Genomic DNA, 21,226 nt, shown 5'->3' with positions numbered 1-21,226 from the left:
AACCAACTTCCACCTCAACTTTGCCATACCCTCTTCTCTTGAACAAGTCTTCTAACCACCTAAACAACTCACTTCCGAATAGGTAGACTCTAGCTCCATAAATCTCTATGAAACTCAATCATGCCTTCCTTCACTCGATCAGTTAAACTAGCTTTCAATCAAACAGTAACTCAATCAATCAAACTAGCTACCAACCGAGCAAACATCTCTAAAATCTTTTTCTCCACAACATCACAAAGATTTGCAATCACTTCAAGGTCCAATCCTTCCAGAGCCATCTTCCAATATCTTTGCAAACCCTCTACAAATCTCCAACCAAATCCAATTTTCACTCAACAAGATCAATAGGCCATCTTCACAACCATCTCTCCATATCAAAATCCATCTATGAGTCACCTCCACATGTAAGTCAAAACCACAATCTACCACCTCACAACCAAGATATCTAAGACTCCACAATGAATAATCTACAACACCGAACTATGCTCTAATAATCTTCACCCTAGGTCCTGGTGCAAACTGCCTCAACTTTGGTGATCTGTCTACACACTCAAGAAAATTTGCTCTAATAACACTTGATGCAATGCAAGGCAATAGAATCCCTAAAGGAGATGTTAGAACCCCTAGCAATTAACCACACAACAAAAGAATAACAATAATACAAAGATTTAGATCCAAACAACAATATCGATTCTCAATATAATCATAAGATTTACATCCAACATGCCCAGATGTAAAGCCTTCCGAGTTACCTCCAAATACATAAGCAATTACAATAGTAATTTAGCAAGATCTCACAAGATCCAAACCATAGCTAACCCAGATCTACAATCTAGTAGAAAACGCCAAAAAGAAACTAAACTTATGCTTGCAAGCCACCAAGCAAACTTCTTATTTTCCAAAGAATAACGAATAGCTCTATTAACAAACTTTGCTTCTCTCAACTACTCCTTTCTAGCTAACTTCCTTCATGTTGGATTTCATACTCCGTGTTGAATGAATAATGACAAGACAAAACCCTCTACTAATACCAAACCAAGCCACGAGTTTAATTATAAACTATGTCCCATTTTATTTTGTGATGCAAGATACCCCTCATCACAATTATGTGTAGTACTATTACTATAAATTCTGATGAATCTTATATTTATTATAACATCTATTTAATTTTTGTTACTATATCCTTAAATAAACAACTCTTTCATAGAGGTCTTGATTCGGTTCTTCATCAAATTACTCTTTTAATCTTTAAGTGAGCTGATTAATTAAACAACCCTTTCATAGAGGTCTTGATTCGGTTCTTCATCAAATTACTCTTTTAATCTTTAAGTGGGCTGATTAATTAAACAACCCTTTCATAGAGGTCTTGATTCGGTTCTGCATCAAATGACACAGATTACCTGAATTGTACCAGATTCGAAACTATAGCCATAGCATGAACTTCTCAGAAATTCCTCGCTAATCAAGCAATCAAATTCGTAAACTAATAATTTCGAAGACATGATATTTAGATCATTGATGCAACTGCAGATACGACACAACTGCTAACTATTAAAACACAGTTCGACAATTCTTGAAGCCAACATATAATTCGTCAAATTCAATAACTACATTATTAAAACTTCTGTAGATAAGAGCCCAATCTCTTCATTAAATGGAAAATAGGAATTACTCACATCTATGGATATATTGTGAAGTTTGAAGCTCAAACAACAGGGATCAAATTTTGATCAAACACACATCAATAAAACTACAAGGTGTAGCAGATAATTCACATGCTCGAGTACCAATGATTCTCTAGGTCTCCAAGAAAGTCATATATTATCGTCTTCGCAAAGTCCTTGTCTGAGAGGTCACCTGGTAATAAACAATTTTATAAATCTTTTGGTTTGATTCTTCAATCTTAGAAATCAAATATACTCAAATTTCAATAATTTCGACTTTTAAAACAGTAAAGAGGAAAGCATTCATATGACAAAAGTAAAGTAACATTCAGGAAGTTCTGTCTCGAACCGTTTCTTTCTGTTGTCGAGCCTTGTGAGAACTCCTTGTGTGAGGGATCTGTTTGATATTATTTTCTTTCTCTTCGTCTATCACTGAACTTACTGACTCTTCAGCCGGGAGTTTCAGTTGTACTGCTTTCTTACGTCGAGATAATCCTGTCACAATACAAAGCCATCAGATTAGCTTTACCATCTCTGGTCCAGGCAATCAATGGTATCAATTCTATAAATGGCCATTTCGATACTCAAAAGCACAATATATCCAAAATAAGTCCAAACTTCCTCCCGTACCTTTGCTACCTATACCCACTAAGTCGATTTTCAAAGGAGTGGTTTCAGCTTTCAGTTCGTTATCAGATGCAGGCCTGTGATTGGATACAATCTCACCTATATTGTCGTGCGAAAAACTTGATATGCTTGAGTTGTCATCAGGAAGCTCCGTCCCAGGCTGAACAACATTAGTTTCAGCTGGTTGGATATCTGGCAATTCGCCCTCCTCCTCCGTTAAGGGCTCCTCCAGCTTGGGATTCCTTCGCGATTGCTGAAGTATACAAATTTTCTCAATAAAAGGCATTCAAATGAATCCAGTCCCCTAAAAGAAACTAGAAATTCATCTCAACTCACCTTTTTCCTAGGTTTTCCCTTCCTACAGCTTTTGGTAGCAGATGGACATATATTACTTTCCAAATAGCTTTCATCTTTCGTACTTCTAGAAGCGGCAGCATCTCCAGGCTCGGATATTATTGATTCATGGCTGTCAATATCCTCAGCAGCATCTGCGAAACATATTAGCATCAGTATTCCACAAACAGAACGTTCCTTCTCGGCATAAGCCCACTGCAAAGGATGTTTTAACCATGACAAGATTTCGCATGTGCAAAATCTATATCAATATTCAAAGTTTCAGAACGGCATCCACTAGTATTCTTGAGAAGCTGAAAGTAAAGCAAAAAGGACATAGATTATTCTAATTCAAATCTTACCACCCTTTGTACTTTCCTCTGATGTAATCTTGGAGCTACCAATATCCTCCTCATTAAACCCATCGTCCTGAAACGCTATTTTTGTCTCAAAATTTGTTTCGTCTGGATTTCGTTTTTCCGTTCCCGCCTGACCAGATAATTTTTGTTGATGTGACATAGCATTTTGTGCCGTTATTTCCAGCTCTTTCCTCTCTTCGTGACACTTGACAAGCTTCGCTTCAAAGTCCTCTACGAAAGACTTCACTTCAGGTTTTGCAAACTTTTTGGCCTGACAACGAGTATTAGAGACTCAAAAGTCCTTCAGTACTCAATTCAGAAAACGACTACAAAAAAAGCACAAAACAAAAGAAAGCTATGTGCATTGCTAACCTTGTTGGATATACTTTTGAAGTAATCAGTAACAGCATCCTCAGCTAAAGCGTGTTCATAGTTTTTGAACAAATCTGCTAGCTTCTTGAACCCCTTTTCAGTGTAAGTGAGTTGAGAAAGACAGTATGCAATGTCAACCCAATGCTTTTTATCTAGAAAATACAAAATCCAACGATTAGTGTCAGCAATCTTAGAGTTGAAGGGTACATAGTAAAATGAAATGAACGACATGAACATTATTGACAATAATCCCTATAACATAGGTACTGCTACAGGAGAAGAATAAGAAGTGAGAAAAGCTAAACTAGCCAATGGTCCCCACTATCAACAACAGATTACAATTTGAACAAAGTAAAAATTAGACCCAACATTGAAGACGGGTTGCAGTAAACACTACAGAAGAAAAGGTCAAAAACAATCGTGCCTGTGATTCCAGAGAACCGATGACAGAGCTTCTCAATTAGCCCTTCCATTTGTTTATCCTGTCGTGCAAAAGAATTAAGGTGGTAATAACGAGTATTAGAAGAAACATGATAACCATTCATTTTAGTGATCCATCATCAGAATGATATAAAAGAGTACGATAAATATGATTGTTAGTGAAATTCAAACGCATTTTATTATAAAAAATATTCTAATTTCATTAAATACATACAAACCATTTTTAAAATATATATTATAAAAGAACTTCAAACTTTACTTCTATTTAATACTAATATTATTTATAAATCAAATTTCCAATTTTACTTTTTAACCTAAAAATATATATAAAACAATAGAATAATATTCACAAGTTAGTCATAACAATAAAATAGTTTTTAACATATTAGTTATGGCACTAGTGAAATAAGCTTTTAGACTTTCTTCCATATTCGATTCACTGATGATAGTCAGTTTAAAATTGGAAGTTAATCAAGCTGAAATATGTATTTCCAAAAATCCAGCATAATTTCATGAGGATTAATCACACAAACCTTCTTTATAGAATCAATCAAGAACTGCATAATGTTGCAGAAAGTTTCTTCTGATATGTTTTGGCATGAAATGCGACTGAGAATGTCAGGTAAAAGATTATAAATCGGGTTGTTCCCTGCAACAGAAAACAGAGATAATTTGGATCATGTGATAATATAGAAGAAATAAATGTTGGATTATAAATGAAACCAAACCAAAGATGTCTCACCCTTCTTTGACAATTCATGGAAAAAAAGTTTCACGAGATTAGAGATGCGTGGATCTTCATCTTCCAGCCTAAGAGCCATTTCACTTATGTACCCTTTGACCTATAAAAACCATCAATTTTACCTTAATGTACTTGCTTGGTTTCATGTACAAAATTAACTAGATAGCCACAAATGATCTATAATCTACATTAAAATACCTTCATCATATCATTTAATATGAGGTGTGACAAAACTAGCACTGCATTCTTTCGCACAGATGTTGATGGATCACTAAGACGAGCATACATATGCTCTGTCCAAGGTTCTAAATGGTTAGGAAACCGTACTGCCAGATCACCCAGAGCAATGACACAATTTGATCGAACAGTTTCTGACACGGCATTTCGAGCAACAGTAAACAGTAACTGTAGATTTGCATCACTGTAAAATTTTGAACATTAAATTTTAATTTTTCAGTCTTGGATAATTCTGCAAAAACATCTAAGTTGGCATATTTCCAAGTGGAATAAAAAACTGTATGTACAAGAGCTCAACAAAATACCAGAAGTCAGGATCAACAACCATTAACTTGCAAAGAGCTAGCATAGCTGATGCCTGTAGTCTTGGAAACTACAATGTGAAAGTGCGTGTATGAGTTAATACCCTTCAATGGAGGCAATACTTAATTTTTATAAAACTATTGAAATTTGATGGCATAAATTGTTCATTATGAAGGAAAAATACAAGCAGACTTACTTTCTGCAACATTGCAAAGTCCTTACAAATCTTTGCAATAATAGGAGCACATATTCCGATTACAAACTTTTGATTTTGTCTGCCTGTAATAATTTCTTTCTCTGCTTTCTCTGCAAGGGAATCAAGCCTTGCGTCTTCAGATGCAGAAACACCCAACTCGGCATTGATATTACATTCCTGGAAAATCACTGGCTGTCAGTATATAATATGCTTTTGTATAACTCACAAACCAGCAAACGAAAATTATACAATGAGACAATTAAGTTATCCCACTTAAACCAAAGGAGGCTGAGCTTAATCACTCACCTGCGTTGCTTTTTCAGAAGACTGTGACAAATCAGCATCAGTTTCGGATGCTTGTGATTCAGCTGCTGCTCTCTGTTTGTCCGCTTTCTGCTTTCTTACCTTCCGCACAGAGGATTCTATATAAACCAAGTGTTTCAAGGCTACATGACTCACAATGAACACAAATCTACTTAATTTGGTAACTCCCACTGATAAAGAACATTGGTGAAGAGATGCCTCATCCGGCTGATTTTGACCATCTGGAGCCACTTGTTCAAGTGTCTCATTTTGTCCAAAAGTACTGACATAAAACCTTTTTATAATGTCAGCCAAAAACATTTCTGGCTTGGGATGCAGTGTATAGATAGCATTTATGGCCTGCTCAGCTGCAGAATACCAGCTCTGTTCAGTAAGCCCTTGGCCAACTAGTAAACTTTTTAAGGAATTGAAAACTCGGCTATGACGTGTTATGAGACTTCCTCGGTCTTCTTCAGATAATCTTTGAAGAGCAATGCATGCTGTCCTTGCAAGCAATGGATCTTCTTTTGCCCATCTTCCAAACCCAATGTCAATAATATTCAACAAATGCGAACTGAGGACCTTTGGAGATGATTTTGCAGCCATGCATAGCACTGATAAAGCTCCACGACTTAGCTCTGCAGATACTCCATTCACATTAAATGTGAAAAAATCCCATAAAGCAGATATCTGTGAGAGAGAGAGAAGAATAAATGTCATAAATTGTAATAATTATATGAATATTGCAAAATCTGTTATAAATGATGCTTCTTTCTTGATCCCCACATGCTAAAGGAGAAAATGGACAGCCATTCAGCACTTAGTATTGCCAAGAATGCAAACATTGCCTAGGTCCGGGCTGGCATTGCAGTTTAGAATAATTAACTAAATATAAATAAAAGAAACTATTTATGGTCCATCCTGACAAACTCAAGAAAACAAGTTATTAAGAGCACCTTGCATCTGCCTTAAAAGCATTACTAAAACAAAAAAATATGCACATTTGAACATGAAAAAGAGCCAATCAATAGAGACTACAAGCTTGCTTCTGGATGAAAAGTCACATATTTGGATTAGAGTTAATATTATGCATACTGTTCCAGACGAAATGTCCCCTTTTGAAACCAGTACACCTATTATGTATTCAAGTGCAGCAAGGTCTCCAACACTGGCATCTATTGTTATATTTATCAAATTTGATGCAGTTTCCATTGAGTTCTTCTTTATGTATATTGTAATGAAGGCACCCTCAACAGCCTCATAGATAGCTCTCTCCTGAGAAAAGACCTACAGGGCAATCAACCAACAGCAATCAGTGACCTTTGATTTGGCAATGCAACAGAAGCTCGCATCTGACATAGTAGAATAACAAATTTAAAATAAAGCAAAACAAAGAAGATTGAAAAATAATCTTTCAATAAAGTGAAACATAAATCGTCAAATATCATGTAACAAGCTTAACAGTAAAAATTCAATACCAAGGGCAGCATTTTGCGAAGACATGACTCTGCTCCATCTACCAAAAATTGTCTACAACGCATTAAAAATTGAATACTGTGCTCAACATCAGTGGCTGCAGGAGATGCTAATAGTTGCACAAGAATGGGCATTGTTGATGACATACATTTGGCAAACCGTACACCAGCTTCAAGAGATGCAACCAATGCCCTGGTTTGTTCCAAACTCCCAACATCAGGAGTGTTGTCATCATTATCAACCCCATTCTCAATTTGAGATGGACCACTGTCTTCAACACAGTTTTGTTCTGCTTCCTCATTTTTGTCAGGAGAAAGATGCTCTTCAGCTACATTGCCATTCAAATCATTATTAATTTCCCCTTCCTCAATTTCAGAGATCTCGGTCTTGACTACCACATCATTTTCTTCATTACAATGTGATGCACTCGGAGGTGTCATTCCAGTAAGTTTTTGCTTGTATTTCTCTAGTGTTGCTTCAAATGTAGCAGTGCGAAGCTGTGGCCCAAATGGATTATACTGCAACAATGTACTTAATAAGTTCAACGCACTTTTCCTTACCATTGCAGCCTTGTCTTCAAGTCTACCTGCTGCAATTTCTGAAACCTGATTCCAGAGACCAATGGAAACAGAATGTTCTTCACATAGTTCAGCCCAGGTTTGAAGTACACGACTTCTTGTGTATGCCGAAACATCGCGACATCTTTCAAGCAAAATATCAAGCATTGCCTGCTTGCTGCGGAGCCTATGTGTACTGTTAGAAGAATTCCCATCATTATCTTTAAATGCCTTGGCAATTAACTTACCAAATACCCCTACAAGTGAGCTTCTTATCTTGTAAGATTCACCGCCAAAATGAGGCATCAAAATCCCCACATTTGTTGACATAAGCTTTGGCATTCTATCTGCAAGTTCAACAAGAAATCGACCTACATTTTCCGCACCACTGGCATCCCTAGCATAATCTTTAGGACTCATCCGTCCTATTTCTCTTATCAATGAAACTGCTAAACTCCCATCATTGTACTTTGTCTCTGCTTGAGCAACTGCATCAGCCATATGCTGTGGCAGAAAATCATACTTGTGAATGAGATGTAATATGGAAGCAGATGACTGCATTGTATAGTGATACTTGGTAGCACATGCACCAACAATTTTGCATAATGCATCTTTTGTCTCCTTGTTTTTCAAAAGTGATGGTTTTTCGAACATAGAAAATGCACCTCTACATAAAAGAAAGTATAAGGCTTATTAGCAAAGTCCATAATCAGCAAGATGTTGGAACAAAAAAAGATATCAGTCAAAATTTTACATAACCGAAACATTACCAAAGAACAAAGATTAAAAGTTGCAGGTATTTACTTTGCAACAAAAGCCAGTAAGTTTTCTTCTGGATCAGACTGGCCATAAAGCTGTTTGATGTTTGTTTCCACAGCTGTAGCCAATATTGAGATGATTTTTGAGCAGTGGACTTCCCAATTCCATTCTTGAGGAATGTGTTTTTTTCGAGAATTTTTCTCCTACGAATCAACAGGATTTCCAAGAGTAAGTCGTCATGAATATACTTCAATATAGTGCAGAAAGCAGAAAGGATACAAGCTTTTGGCATTATATATTTATAAGCAGTTACTATCAAAATACGTTTCTTAATTACTCTATACATAAGAGTCATTTCCAACCTGTGGACATATCAAAACATTTTTAATTTACCTTAAAATAATTCTGTTTATACTTAGCATTTACTATTGTATTATAGTGACTTCGGACTATATAAGTGAACGCATTTCATTGTTTTTTTGTCATTTTAATTAAACATGAAAGGCTTTGTCAAAGCAGACGTTTACCCATATTTGGACCTTACAAAAAAAATACATACAAGGCTATTAAAATAGAGCTGTCAGAAATGAAAGACGAAAAGTTTCATTCTTCCCTACCAGAAACACACATGCTACTCCTGAAAAAGGTCACATAACAAATCAAAACTTCAAAATTAATATTATCATCTCAAACATTTATAAATTATTGCTTCTCAATCATTGTGTCACTTTGTGCAAACCCATTAGTGAGCACTGTACCTCAGTTCTGTTATTGATTATTCAATGTCAAAGAAAAGCCACATATTTGGAATGCTCTACCATATTTGGTAGTACTAATTGAAGCTAACCATTGCATCTTGAGGGTACAGTAGCAATCACTTAATAGCACAGGAGTGACTAATGCCATGTGCTACCCAGTTTGACAAGAGGAAAGTTGACTATATCACTAAGGTCACAAAGTGATGTATGTCAGAGCTTATTCCTTCCTAGGAGGATAGACTATTTGTTGTTGGTCTAAAGGGGTGGTAGTTCAAATCCGCCACGTAGGTAAGTTCACTACTTGGAATGCTCTGCCAAGCTTGCATGACCCTCAAGATGGAGGACAAACCCTTGGTGTCATATGGGGTATATTGAATCCTCTACCCAGTTGACCAATATGTATCGACCGTTCCCACCATCTTTGTTAGTATAAAAGACCAAGAAACAGATGTTAAGCATAATGTAGTGCACAATATATTAAAATTTGTTTTTTACATAGATAAACTAGAATAGGATGGGAGTGAGCCATCCTCTTCCTATATGGATATCATACACTTTCTTGTACCAAACCTTGCTGTAACAAGGACAGACTTCTAGTACAGTAGGGCGACGCATTGAAGTCTCTTCGCAGTTGAAATTTGAACAAGCCAATCCTTTTTCAAGCCTATATCTAAGACCCTTTAAAGGTTGTTACCAAGAATGCTTGTTCAATCCATTTGATTGGGATGGATGGGGCAATGGTTCACATGGTGGGCATTGTTGCACCCCATAAAGATGCAAAAAGGGAACCTAAAAAATCAAGATGAATAGCAAGAGCCTTTCTAGTTTATCTTCTTACTTGAATATAATGATAATGTATTTATTATTTTCTTACATAGTTATATGATAGTATGAATTCAACCTTCAATGTCTATTCATAATGGTTTTTGTATTCTTATACATGCTGATTTTATGTGCACACAAAAGAAGTGCTATCATGGCTGGGATTTTATAGAAACTGGTTGAAAAAAAAGAGAAACCAATGCAGCCTCTACAAAGAAAGCCCGCAATGGGAGAAAACTACTGACCCCAAAACCTATACAGCATTACATACCTAAGGAGTAAACCCCAGTTGGCCTGGAGTCCAATAATCCAACTATTTAATAGCACAATGATTATAAGAGAAGGCAATATACATCTCAAAGAAGTAAAGGCAGCAATCAACTAATACATCCATAAACAATTACAAGTCCCAAACCTTCAGAGGCTACCAAACAAAATTCCATCATATTAAAGTTCTACCATTAAATAGTTCAGATAATTTGATTTTGTCATAGACAGAATAGTCAGATACTCCTCTATCCTTCTTCAAGCATGCATATCCCTGTATCGGATTTGGATATATATCTGATATGTACCTATGTATGCCTAAAAAACCTTGGCTTTCCAATCATGTCAAATACTATCTGATCCCTGTTTTAAAATTTTGACATTGATCTTTGCAAATTTAATTTAAAAGAACTTTGTTAATGCAATTTATTTTAATTTCTTGGTGTAAATAAATTCTACACCAATTGAAAGAGACAAATGAAATGTTTTTCGTTTTCAGCAAAACATTTTTGGGGGTTGTCTTCCAATGCAACTCTACTATTTTTTTACCTTTTGCATATTGTAAAGTGCTGAATTAACTTATAATTATTTACATAGCATTTTTGTGCCTATATTTCTTCTTTAAGTAATATAAAATCTCCTCTAGGGGTTCACCCCGCAGCGTGACAGTTTGTCACGAGCCTCAGTTGATTGAGGTCTTGCGTTCGAAACTTCCTGCTTGCTGTTTTGAATGCCCGTCCCACATGAGAGTTGCTACTGCCTGGCATGTTTCACGAGGTGACCACTGACTGGTTTGTCAGCTGTTCTGGCCCTGATCACTGCTGACCGTTGCCAGCCTGTTCCGCCGTTCGTACCACTTTCTCTGTTCCGCCGTTCGTGCCGCTTTCTCTGTTCCACACACATTCGCGAATTGTCGAGGTGGTTTCTGTTGTTGTTAGCATTGGGAGTTATAAGGTGATGGCGGTTAATTGCCTTGGAGGGATAAGAAGAAGCTATGGAGTGATAAGGGATTGTTGACTGACTACAGGAAATATTCTCGGTATGTTGTGATGTGTTGTGCAGTATATTGTATTGTCATATTGAGGCGTTAATGTCTCATTGGATTATAGAAATGTAATGTACTACCAAGGGGATGGGGTCCCCCAGATGTGATCCCACTGTTTCAATCAATAATAATGTTACCAATCTATATATATATATTCTCGGTATGTTGTGATGTGTTGTGCAGTATATTGTATTGTCATATTGAGGTGTTAATGTCTCATTGGATTATAGAAATGTAATGTACTACCAAGGGGATGGGGTCCCCCAGATGTGATCCCACTGTTTCAATCAATAATAATGTTACCAATCTATATATATATATATATAAAATCTCCTCTAATAACTAAGAAAATTGTGACTAAACATAATGTTGTATCCAGCCATATCCAGATTTGGGATCTTAATAAAGTGGCCATATCCATATACCATATCTGTATTTGTATCTCTATCTGTGTCCATGCAACTTTGGTCGTATAGAAAATTTAGATGTCTGAACTGTAACTTAAATTAAGACTGAGACACGCGGTAAGACAAACAATTATATAACACTGTTTCAAGAAGCAAAGATCGATAACACCATTTAGTTGTGGCTTAGTCTATGTTTGAAGAAATTCCAAAGTAGCATTCAATTTACACAGCATTCATAAAGCATAGGAAAAGCATACATGCAATTTATTTACCCAAATTTAATGAGGAAAAGGGCACCAGGAATTAGAAACATACATGTAAGCAGAACAAATGAAGCAAAAATAGGTATATATGAAAATATATCGCATTCTTTAACAGATCAGCCATAACTCATGAGATAATTAGGGGGAAAAACTTGAATATTTTTTAAGCCATTGTTTGCTTATGACCCTCATACCCCTAGGCAGTGTTTATTTGTGTGACATTGATTGTCGGTTAAAAGTAATCTCATACTTTGCTAGGGAATTCCTTTCTATTGTTCTGTTTCAAAAATGGCAATGGAGGAATTGATTTTGGTTCTACAGAATACATGTGAAAAGCTTAAAACAAAATGCTCGTGAACTAATCCTAACCACATTCATGCTCCAGAAAGCAATAGTTATAACTTGTCTGATATATTGCCATTAAAGAATTTTGTACTTGGTCTGATTTTCCTATAGGAGGATGACAAATTATACATGAATATCACCCTCTAACTCATCATAAACTAATTGTTCAATTTACCATAACATCCAATCTAGTACATCAGATGCAGAGGAAGAGCAATAAACCTTAGAATAAAATACAATCCACTAAACTTCAACTCACACAATAATTTAGCAATGACAACATTTATTTTAACTTTACTTTCATTTACATTTCAAGGAAATCTAAAACCTATCAAACCCAAGTTTCAAACCACGTGACAGTTGAAAGATGTAAATCAACCAAATTATTCCTTGATGTCATAAGAAGAAACAAATCATATACAAGAATCCAGATTCTTGTATATGATTTGTTTCTAGTGTATTTGAAGAAGTCAGATTCAAAAAGGGGATTGGAAGTGTAGCTTATATAATTAGAGGTTTGGTTCCATTAATTCCTAATGTGTTCATGCTTATTGTTAAGTATTCACTAACAATATTTAAGAGGGACTTCAATTTTCTGAATTATATTGTGCCTTAGAAACTAAAGAGATCATCAGGAGGGTAGAGGTAATGGAGGCAGGAGGAGTTTTATATCATTGCAAGGTAGCTTCTTGCTCAGAGATTATTATTGCAAGAGAAGCCACTATCTGTGCCCCTGTAAAGTCGGGGCTTGGCAGATTTGTCCCTGAAGAGAAGAGGGGACTTTACTAAAGAGAAGGGGGGGTTATGTAGCATGATTGTCCTTCCAAGGAGCAAGGGGTGGGGGGCCAGTATTTGAATATGATTTTCCAAGTACTTGAGGAGATGTTAGACACACTCAAAGGAGATGTAGACTTTTGGATAAAGACATCTCATGTGCAGACATATCAGAGATGATTGTTTCTACAACACTTTAGGAGTTGTTAGACACACTCAGAGGAGATGTGGACCTTCGGAGGAAAGGTGTCTCATGTGCAGCACTGAAAGAAACATTAGACACACTCTGAGGAGATGTAGAATTTCAAAGGAAATGTGTCTCATTATGCAAGGGAGGTCGGAAGACATGTTATGAAGGCAGCTTGAGGATTGGTTGTCAAGAGATCCACTGATCCGATCAATTCAGTGTTTCTTGAGCGAGCAAGGAGGATTGAAAGCACTTCATCAAAGTCTCTAGAGGGTTTGGTTAAAACCCTTGCAACTTCCACTCTTGTTTGGATTAATGTAATAAGGGGGCAAACGTTGGAGTTTTTACATTAATTTAGGTTAGTTACGTGATTTAGATTAATAAATATTGAATCAGGTGTGGGAAGTTTCTTTCCTGTAGGAAGTTATTTACACGAATAATGGCTTTATAAAGCCCGTGCTAATCAATGTAATGATTATATATAATTGAATCCATTGAATAACAGTTTCTTTGTTTTACAGTGACTTTTTAGTTTTCTCCCTTATTCTCCTTGAGTAACAGCATTTAAGCTGACTTTCCCTAGTTTGTGGTGGTCTGTGTGTTGAGCCAACTTGCATTATATTGATATTACTAAATATTTTGTTTTATTCTGAATACCAACCTGAATGAAATGTTTTGGGTTGGTTTTCTAACCTTAGCCAACTAAAAGGGCCAAATTATATATATTTGGATGGTAGAGGTGAAGAATTATATCGAAGTTTATCTTTAACCTCAAGCATTAAAGAAATGCTTTGCTGTTGGGACAAAAATATCAGCAGTAAGTGTAGGTCAGACAACAACTGCCTACTGTTTCTTCATAGCCTGAGTTCACGATTTCAGGGGATTCTCGATTTAGCAAGATCAGAATCTCAAAATCAGCAAGGAACTATGGATAGAGATTTTGGAGTTTATCCAACGTCAAAGGATGCTAATTAACTGATTTGGAGATTATATGTGTGTTTTTAGCCGGTTTATAGTCAAATTGATAAGGTTGTAGCTCTGTTGCACCACTTCCGAGGCATGGGATGATAATCAAGATATCATTTAGAAGAGCCAGCAACCTATCAACCTGGATGCACTCAGTACAACTTGATTCCCTGTGTTAACATTGCTCAGATCTATGTTTCTGATTGAGTTTAAACTATGATTTTATCTATTCAGTGTATCACAATCTGCTTTATGAGATTATATCATAAGAGACACATATATTGATTTCATCTTAACCAAGACTATAAAACTAGACGTTTTATTGAAATAGTGTATACACCAGCAAGTTCTTTGTTTATATCTGATGTCTGTGTTTGCAAGTTTTGGTTATTCTAGTAAATCTTTTGCAGAAACTAGTAGGTATATTTTAGTGGTATACGAGTCCAGCATTCTGCCAACCTGTGCATTGATGAGTGACAAGTATCTTGGACGCAAGCAAAGAGAAAAGGAGGCAATGGATGACAAGGAAAAGAAAAATCCCCAAGAATTCATGAACGAGATCAGAGTGATCCATCCCAGCATGAGGGATACCATGCTGAAGACGGTTCAACTTTTAAGATGAATGAACCGGCAATTAAGTTCTTAAAGGCCCATACAAAAGGGAGCTCAAAGAAGCAGCTGCGGTGGTGAGAGAACTTCAGCTATTGTGAGAAAGCCTTAACAAATATGAAATCTTTAGGGCTAAATTTCTGGAAAAAGAGGGAACATCAAGCAGTAAGGAAGGGTGGCCTGATCAAGGGAATGAAATGGATAGGATTCATGGTAAATACAGTGCCTGGAGCACTCTTGCACGTGGAGAAATGACCTTCACTGAATTTTATGATATGAGGGCAAGGACCGAGCATGGAAGGAGGAATGCAGAGAGGAAAGATATTCAACACCGTAAATCACTACTACCACATCTGATGGTGCCAATAATTCCATGGCAAGGGCTTGGTTGCAGAAATTTGACACATTATTTTCATTGAATCCAATGTTTGAAGAGGAAGCTATCAAATTTGACACCTTGCTTGTTGAAGGAATGGCTCAGAGTTGTGGTATCACAGCATGGTAACCCAAGGTTATGGTTCCATTGCCACCTTCGAGGACTTAACAAAGATTGATAGAAAGGTTCAATAGCAAGGACCCAAAGACTCATTTCAGTGAGTTGGAACAAGCAAAAGGGTAAGGTGGACAATTAGTTATTGGAATTTCAAAGGCTTGCAGTAATGCTTTTGATGTGTCTAAGAAGATATTATACTCTTTCTCGTGGAAGGACCAGTAGAGCCCTTTAATGGTTGGGTAAGGACATTTGATCCAAGCTCCTTGCAAGAAGTCATCAAAAGGACCGAATTTTAAATATTCAGTGGCTAAGGAAAGATTAAGTTCCAAGCAAGCATCTCCTATGCAATCAAAAAAATTATTTTCAGAAGACCCCACTAACTCCTAAGCCAAATCAAGTGGAGATGTGTAAAATGAGCAGCAAAGAAAAAACCTGGGTTGCGCATGCAAAGAATAATGGAAACCAGATGTTTGGAAAAGGGACAAATACACTATATAGAGGTAACCTGCAATGATGATGCCTGCAAGGTAATGTGGGAAGGTGTGGATCCAAAGTGGCTTGAGGACAAGCAATATTCGGGACAGGCAGACTACAATGCTCTCTGCTCCCAGTTAGGCACCAAGTCGGCCAAATCATTTGTTCAACTTTTTGTTAAATACATAGATAAATAATAAATAACTAATTATATATAAATGGAATCATTAAATAATTATAGTACAGCTTTTGGATCAACTTTCCTAGGTAGCGGTTGTCTCTGTTTAGATTGACTTGCATTATATGAATGTTATCGAATATTTTGTTCTATTTTGGAGGCTACCTTGGATGGAATGTTTTCTGAGCAGTTTTCTAACCTTGCCCAACTTAAAGGGGCAATTTGTAACTATATGACTGGTGGAAAGTAAAGCATTGAGTTTTATCTTAACCTCAAGCATTAAACGAATCCTAACTTTACAACACAAAAATCTCACCAGTCTGTATCAGGGTAGGACGTCAACCCAGCCTAGAGTTTTTTCATAGCTTGAATTTACAATTTAAAGGAAATCTTGAATTAGATAGATCAGAATCTCATAATTGCCAAGGAGCAATGGATGCTGATTTAAGAGTTTTAGATTATCCATCACCAAGGGATGCTAATGTGCTGGTTCAAAGATTACATCGATGTGTTTGTAGCTAGTTGGCAGTCACATCATTACAGTTGTGGTTGTGTCACACCACTGACAAGGCACAAGATAATAATCAACACATCATTTGGAAGAGCCAGCAAATTCTCAACCTGGGCAGACTCAGCTATTATAATTTGATTAGCACGGTTGACATTTTTTGAATCCAGTGTTACATGGAAGCACGTTTACACCCTAAATGCACCTGTTTCAGAAACGGAAATGGTTTCAGAAACAAAAGGACAGAAAATGTTTCCAAGCCATTCCTGATGAAGCAATTTTTTTAAAAACCATCCCAGAAACTCAGTGACAGTCAATAGAGGTTTCAAAAACTGTTCACTGTCCGTGGTGAATGTCATTTTTGCCTAGGAGCAATGGATGCTGATTTTAAGAGTTTCAGTTTATCCATCACCAAGATGCTAATGTACTGGTTCAAAGATTACATCGATGTGCTTGTAGCTAGTTGGTAGTCACATTCATTACAGGCATAGCTGTGTTGCACCACTTACAAGGCACAAGATAATAATCAACACATCATTTGGAAGAGCCAGCAAACTCTCAACCTGGGCAGACTCAGTTAGTATAGTTTGATTACCATGGTTGCCATTTTTTGAATCCAGTGTCACATGGAAGCACTTTTACATCCTAAATGCACCTGTTTCAGAAACAGAAGTGGTTTCAGAGACAAAGGGACAGCCAGAAATGTTTCCAAGCCGTTCCCGATGAAGTGAAATTTTTGAAAACCATCCCAGAAAGTCGTGGACAGTCAATAGAGGTTTCAAAAACTGTTGACTGTCCATGGTACAGCTGGGGACAGCCAAGCCATCCCTTAATGTCTTGGGGACTGATGGTAGTTTTCAGCAGTAGGAGGCAATAAGTATGACAATTTTATTAAATATTTGCATTTTTTAATTCTTGTGGGGGCCCATTAAAGAGAATAATGAATAGATAAAGAAGACTCGTGGACTGGACGCTCCCAAGTGGGATGCAGAGATACCACAGGCTGTAGATCCTCAATTGGAGCATTTGAAACAGACAGAGCTGAATGCAGCAATAATATTATTGGTCCTTCGGACTAATGATCTCACTGATGTTCGTTGATAGTTTCTAGTTCTTTTTGGCTTATTACTATGTACACTTGTATAAACTCTCATCTTCTTTTTTTATTTGGTTATAAACTTATAACTACTGTATAAATGATGTAAAGATGTATTCCTCATATTATCTTCAACAGAAAGATAGATATGACAGACAGGCCTAAAGGCACTACCTGAAATTTTTGTTTAATTCAGTTTTGTAAACTATTATCAGTATAAATTCCTGTGTGGGCCACAATACAACCCTAAATATTGAAATATGTTATTACTAATATGAAATCTTAAGCATATGATCAAAAAAATCAAATCATGTATTCCTTGCAAGTTGCATATAGGTTGGCCTGAGTCAACACAGTTATGTCTGAGTGAATATCATTTGCTCTTGCTGCTGTTAGAATGTGAACAGAGTTATCTGTGAATTCTGGAAGCTGTTGGTGAAAGTCTGCAGATTGAGAGTGTAAATCTGAGCAATATTAAGTATTCTTAGACCAAATCCTAGGGGCGGCCCAACATATTATCTTTGTTTTAATTTTGACTTCAAAGTTTGAGACTTTGAGTCTTCTGACATTATACAATACATTGATGTAATGATAACTGATCTATGATATGATACAAGTATGCAACTTTTCATTTTGTTGAAACTTGCAGCATTTGCACATTTTGATATATGATTATTGATACTTGTCAATGTTTCAAAGAATTATATCTATGAATGTATGAAATTGAAATTTGAACTCTCATTTGATGCTATCCTATGTTCTTTAATCTTATGATGATTAGATTTGAATCATTTGATGCTATTTCTATGATGATTTGATGAATGATCATTGATTTTAGATTTATAAATGTTACTATGTTGCTGAGATGAATATTACAATGTTATTAAATTTATGATATATTTGAAATTTCAAGTTCTTGTATGTATGTGTGTGTGTCTATATATATGTGAAAAAGAAGTCTCTAAAAGCCTGTTTCCCCATCCCCCTATTCTGGAAATCCAGGGTAGCATATCTCTGATTGAGCTTAAAGCATTATTTAACCTGTTCGGTGCATCAAAATCTGCTATAAGAGATTATATCATAAGAAAACAAATATTGATTTGATTTACCGCAATTGGGTATGCATCAGCAAGCTCTCTGTTTATATCTGATATATGTTTTAGCAATTTTTAGTTATTCTGAATAAATATTTTGTAGCAAACTAGTAGGTAAATTTCAGAATGTTAGGGGCTCAAACTTTTGATAAAATTTTATTTTTGCAAGCTTACGGCTTAGAAACGATATTGAAGAACAGAATTGAGTGGCATGTTCAAGAAACCTATGCTTGGAAAAATCAGTGGCAGAATCAGGCCGGATGCTTCAGAGAGGCTTGGCAACATTATTTAACAGAAAACTGCACGTGCAATAAATGTCAGTCTATTTATTAACAAAATAGAGTTGAATCCTCCAAAGACCTGTGCAAGGAGATGGTTTTAGAGAGACTTTTGTGCTGTAATCCAAAAGTGCACTTAGGAACTTCCTTTCACAATGTTTTACGAATGCTCCAGAAAATTATGCTAAGGAGGACCCCGCACAATGCTCCATAAATCTATACTTAGCCAACTTTATTAACAGAAGGCTCATATTACAGGAACATTACTAGGCGAAAAAATTCAACGAAAAATGAGCAAAATGCAACAGAAGCCTTTGAAGTATTCTGTTATAGTTATTTTTGGAATGCTTCCGAAAGTTATGCTATCCAAAATTCATTTGTAGATTTCTGTAAAACGTTCCAAAGACATTTACGTGTGCTGTTCCAAATGGTGTAGAAAGATTTTTTGCCAAAATCCCTCATCATCTTTTTTGAATTATGGAACAAAAACCTTTTCTTCGCATACTCCTCCAAAATGTTTAATTTGAGTACTCCTAAAAGTTTGTCCGCAGCATAAACTTTTAAATTTATATCCTACAAAAAGGTTTTTGAATTGTGCACCAGAAATCTATGCTTATATCAGAATTTTTCTATATATTTGGTTAGAGCGCTCCTTGTCAACTAAGTGTTGTTTGATTTGTATGTTTAAATGTCAAAATGGATCAACCTTGCCTGTCAAATTGGAAAATGATTAGTTTCTGATGAAAATTGTGGGTATTATTTTGAGTTTTTTCTTCTACCATGTTTCAAAGCATTCGTGTTTTAACTTTTGCACTGATGTTTATCGTTTGAAATAAAACCACTTTAAATATGTTTGCACTGACTCAAAGGTGAAGAAAGAAAAATATTTACTGTATTAAAGAACGGTCAAGTTTTCCCAGTGGATTTTTGTAGAAACTGGAGAAATCTGTCTTGAAATATTCTTTTACTGAATTTTTTTGGAGTTCTCTAAAAAACTTTGTTGAGCAAGTGTATCACAGAAGGCTGTGGAATCTTCTGTTTAAGATAAGTCTTTACCAGGTTTTTCGTGTAAATCCCCAGAACGGAACGCTTAGTTTAGTCTAATCAATAGATCAGAACAAAATAGCCCTTATAACAGTGGCCTTTGACAGTTCAGCTCAAAAAATTTATTTCTATGTAAATCACAGACAATTTCTTTGATTTTCAATAAAATGCTCTTACCTTTCCATTGTTTCTACGCGGCACAGGTTGCTCGGGTTGCGCTTCTTCAATGAAAACAATTGTCTGAAGAAAATAAGTGTAAATTTTAAGAGCACTTCGGCAGGAGCTTATTCGATCCTGCAGAGATGGACCGTCTGAATTAGAATGAGAGGAAAGCGTCGTTATGTTAAGAAGCAGCACGCTGAAATTTGATCTGAGGCTCTCAATAAAGAATCCCTTAGCCGAGGGTGGGAGATATTGGAATCCCTTAACAAGAGAGTATGTTTGATCAAATAGTTGCTGCTCCTCCACACAAAACAGGTCCTTATCGGCCAAGTCAAATGCCACCCCTGAAAAACACAGAAAACGCTATGTAACGCAAAACCTAACTGAAAATCATTATGCTGTGGAGAATAGACTAAAGATAATTACACGATGCGATCAAAAGAGCATCAATTAACGGGAATTCTATTATCACCACTGTTGTCACAGACCGCCAAGCAAAGAAAATTTACAGATTAAGATGCTGGAATGAAATACGATTCGATGCTTATTTAACAACACTCATTTCTCAAAAAGAACTTGAAATGTTCAGAGTTTATAAGCTCAACCCTTGACGAGTTCATCTATTTCTGAAGGTGAAAGCGCGTCCAATTCAACAACGTCTTGAGCGTAAAGGCAGTCTTCTTCGTCTGGCACATCTTCCAAGTCCTTGAGAGTATCAGGAATTACAAAGCAAGGAGCCATTGCTCTTCTTTTGTCAATTGTTGCTCAGTTCAGGATGATACAGGGTTTTTTTTGGTTTCCGTTTGTTTTGTTCAAAAAACAAGTTTCCCTCCTAGCGGACTTCAAATGTGTATTCAGCTCGATTTGAATGAGTGGCTGTACGCCTGCGCGCCTTGGGCTTCGAGTTGAATTTTAATGTATTTCCTAGATTTGTAAAGTGGATGGATCTGTTCTCTTGTAACTTTTTGAAAATATGGGATACCTATTCTTGTGAGCTCAGTGGATTGGATTAATTGTTTCCATTAAATAAACATAATTAATGAACTACAAGCCCTATTGATAATTTAATTAAAATAATTGTGATAAT

General features: G+C 36.2%; 1 protein-coding gene across 2 annotated transcripts; it reads right to left on the bottom strand.

The window, feature by feature from the left end:
- Positions 1–1,587: 1,587 nt before the first annotated feature.
- Positions 1,588–21,023, bottom strand: LOC149563831 (binding protein). 2 transcript variants are annotated; one of them, XM_089826954.1, is made up of 18 exons: positions 20,745–21,023; positions 20,155–20,483; positions 8,415–8,572; positions 7,056–8,277; positions 6,673–6,864; positions 5,581–6,267; positions 5,275–5,451; positions 5,081–5,148; positions 4,737–4,959; positions 4,539–4,638; positions 4,330–4,445; positions 3,780–3,837; positions 3,356–3,507; positions 2,987–3,254; positions 2,628–2,779; positions 2,295–2,544; positions 2,014–2,159; positions 1,588–1,857 (listed from the first exon to the last, which is right to left on the bottom strand). In XM_089826954.1, exons 1-18 carry the CDS (start codon positions 20,878–20,880, stop codon positions 1,822–1,824), a joined length of 4,470 nt encoding a protein of 1,489 aa, XP_089683080.1. In that variant the 5' UTR covers positions 20,881–21,023; the 3' UTR covers positions 1,588–1,821. The 2 variants fall into 2 exon arrangements, with proteins under 2 accessions (XP_089683080.1, XP_089683081.1); XM_089826955.1 differs by having other exon boundaries at positions 2,391–2,544; positions 20,745–20,967.
- Between the last annotated feature and the right edge of the window lie 203 nt (positions 21,024–21,226).

The sequence above is a fragment of the Cupressus sempervirens genome, chromosome 4 (assembly GCF_028749045.1).
Source record: "Cupressus sempervirens isolate cs-2001-9-10 chromosome 4, ASM2874904v1, whole genome shotgun sequence".
In the NCBI taxonomy this organism is placed as follows: Eukaryota; Viridiplantae; Streptophyta; class Pinopsida; order Cupressales; family Cupressaceae; genus Cupressus; species Cupressus sempervirens.
The sequence above is the reverse complement of the archived record's forward strand: the minus strand, read 5'-3'. Positions and strand labels throughout refer to the sequence as shown.

Excerpts from the sequence above, each read along its gene's own strand:
- LOC149563831 (XM_089826954.1), bottom strand. The coding sequence starts at position 20,880 with ATGGCTCCTTGCTTTGTAATTCCTGATACTCTCAAGGACTTGGAAGAT. Across the intron at positions 4,446-4,538 it reads CCATGAATTGTCAAAGAAGG|GGAACAACCCGATTTATAAT; the intron begins GTGAGACATCTT and ends TTTCTGTTGCAG. Across the intron at positions 3,255-3,355 it reads TCAAAAGTATATCCAACAAG|GCCAAAAAGTTTGCAAAACC; the intron begins GTTAGCAATGCA and ends ACTCGTTGTCAG.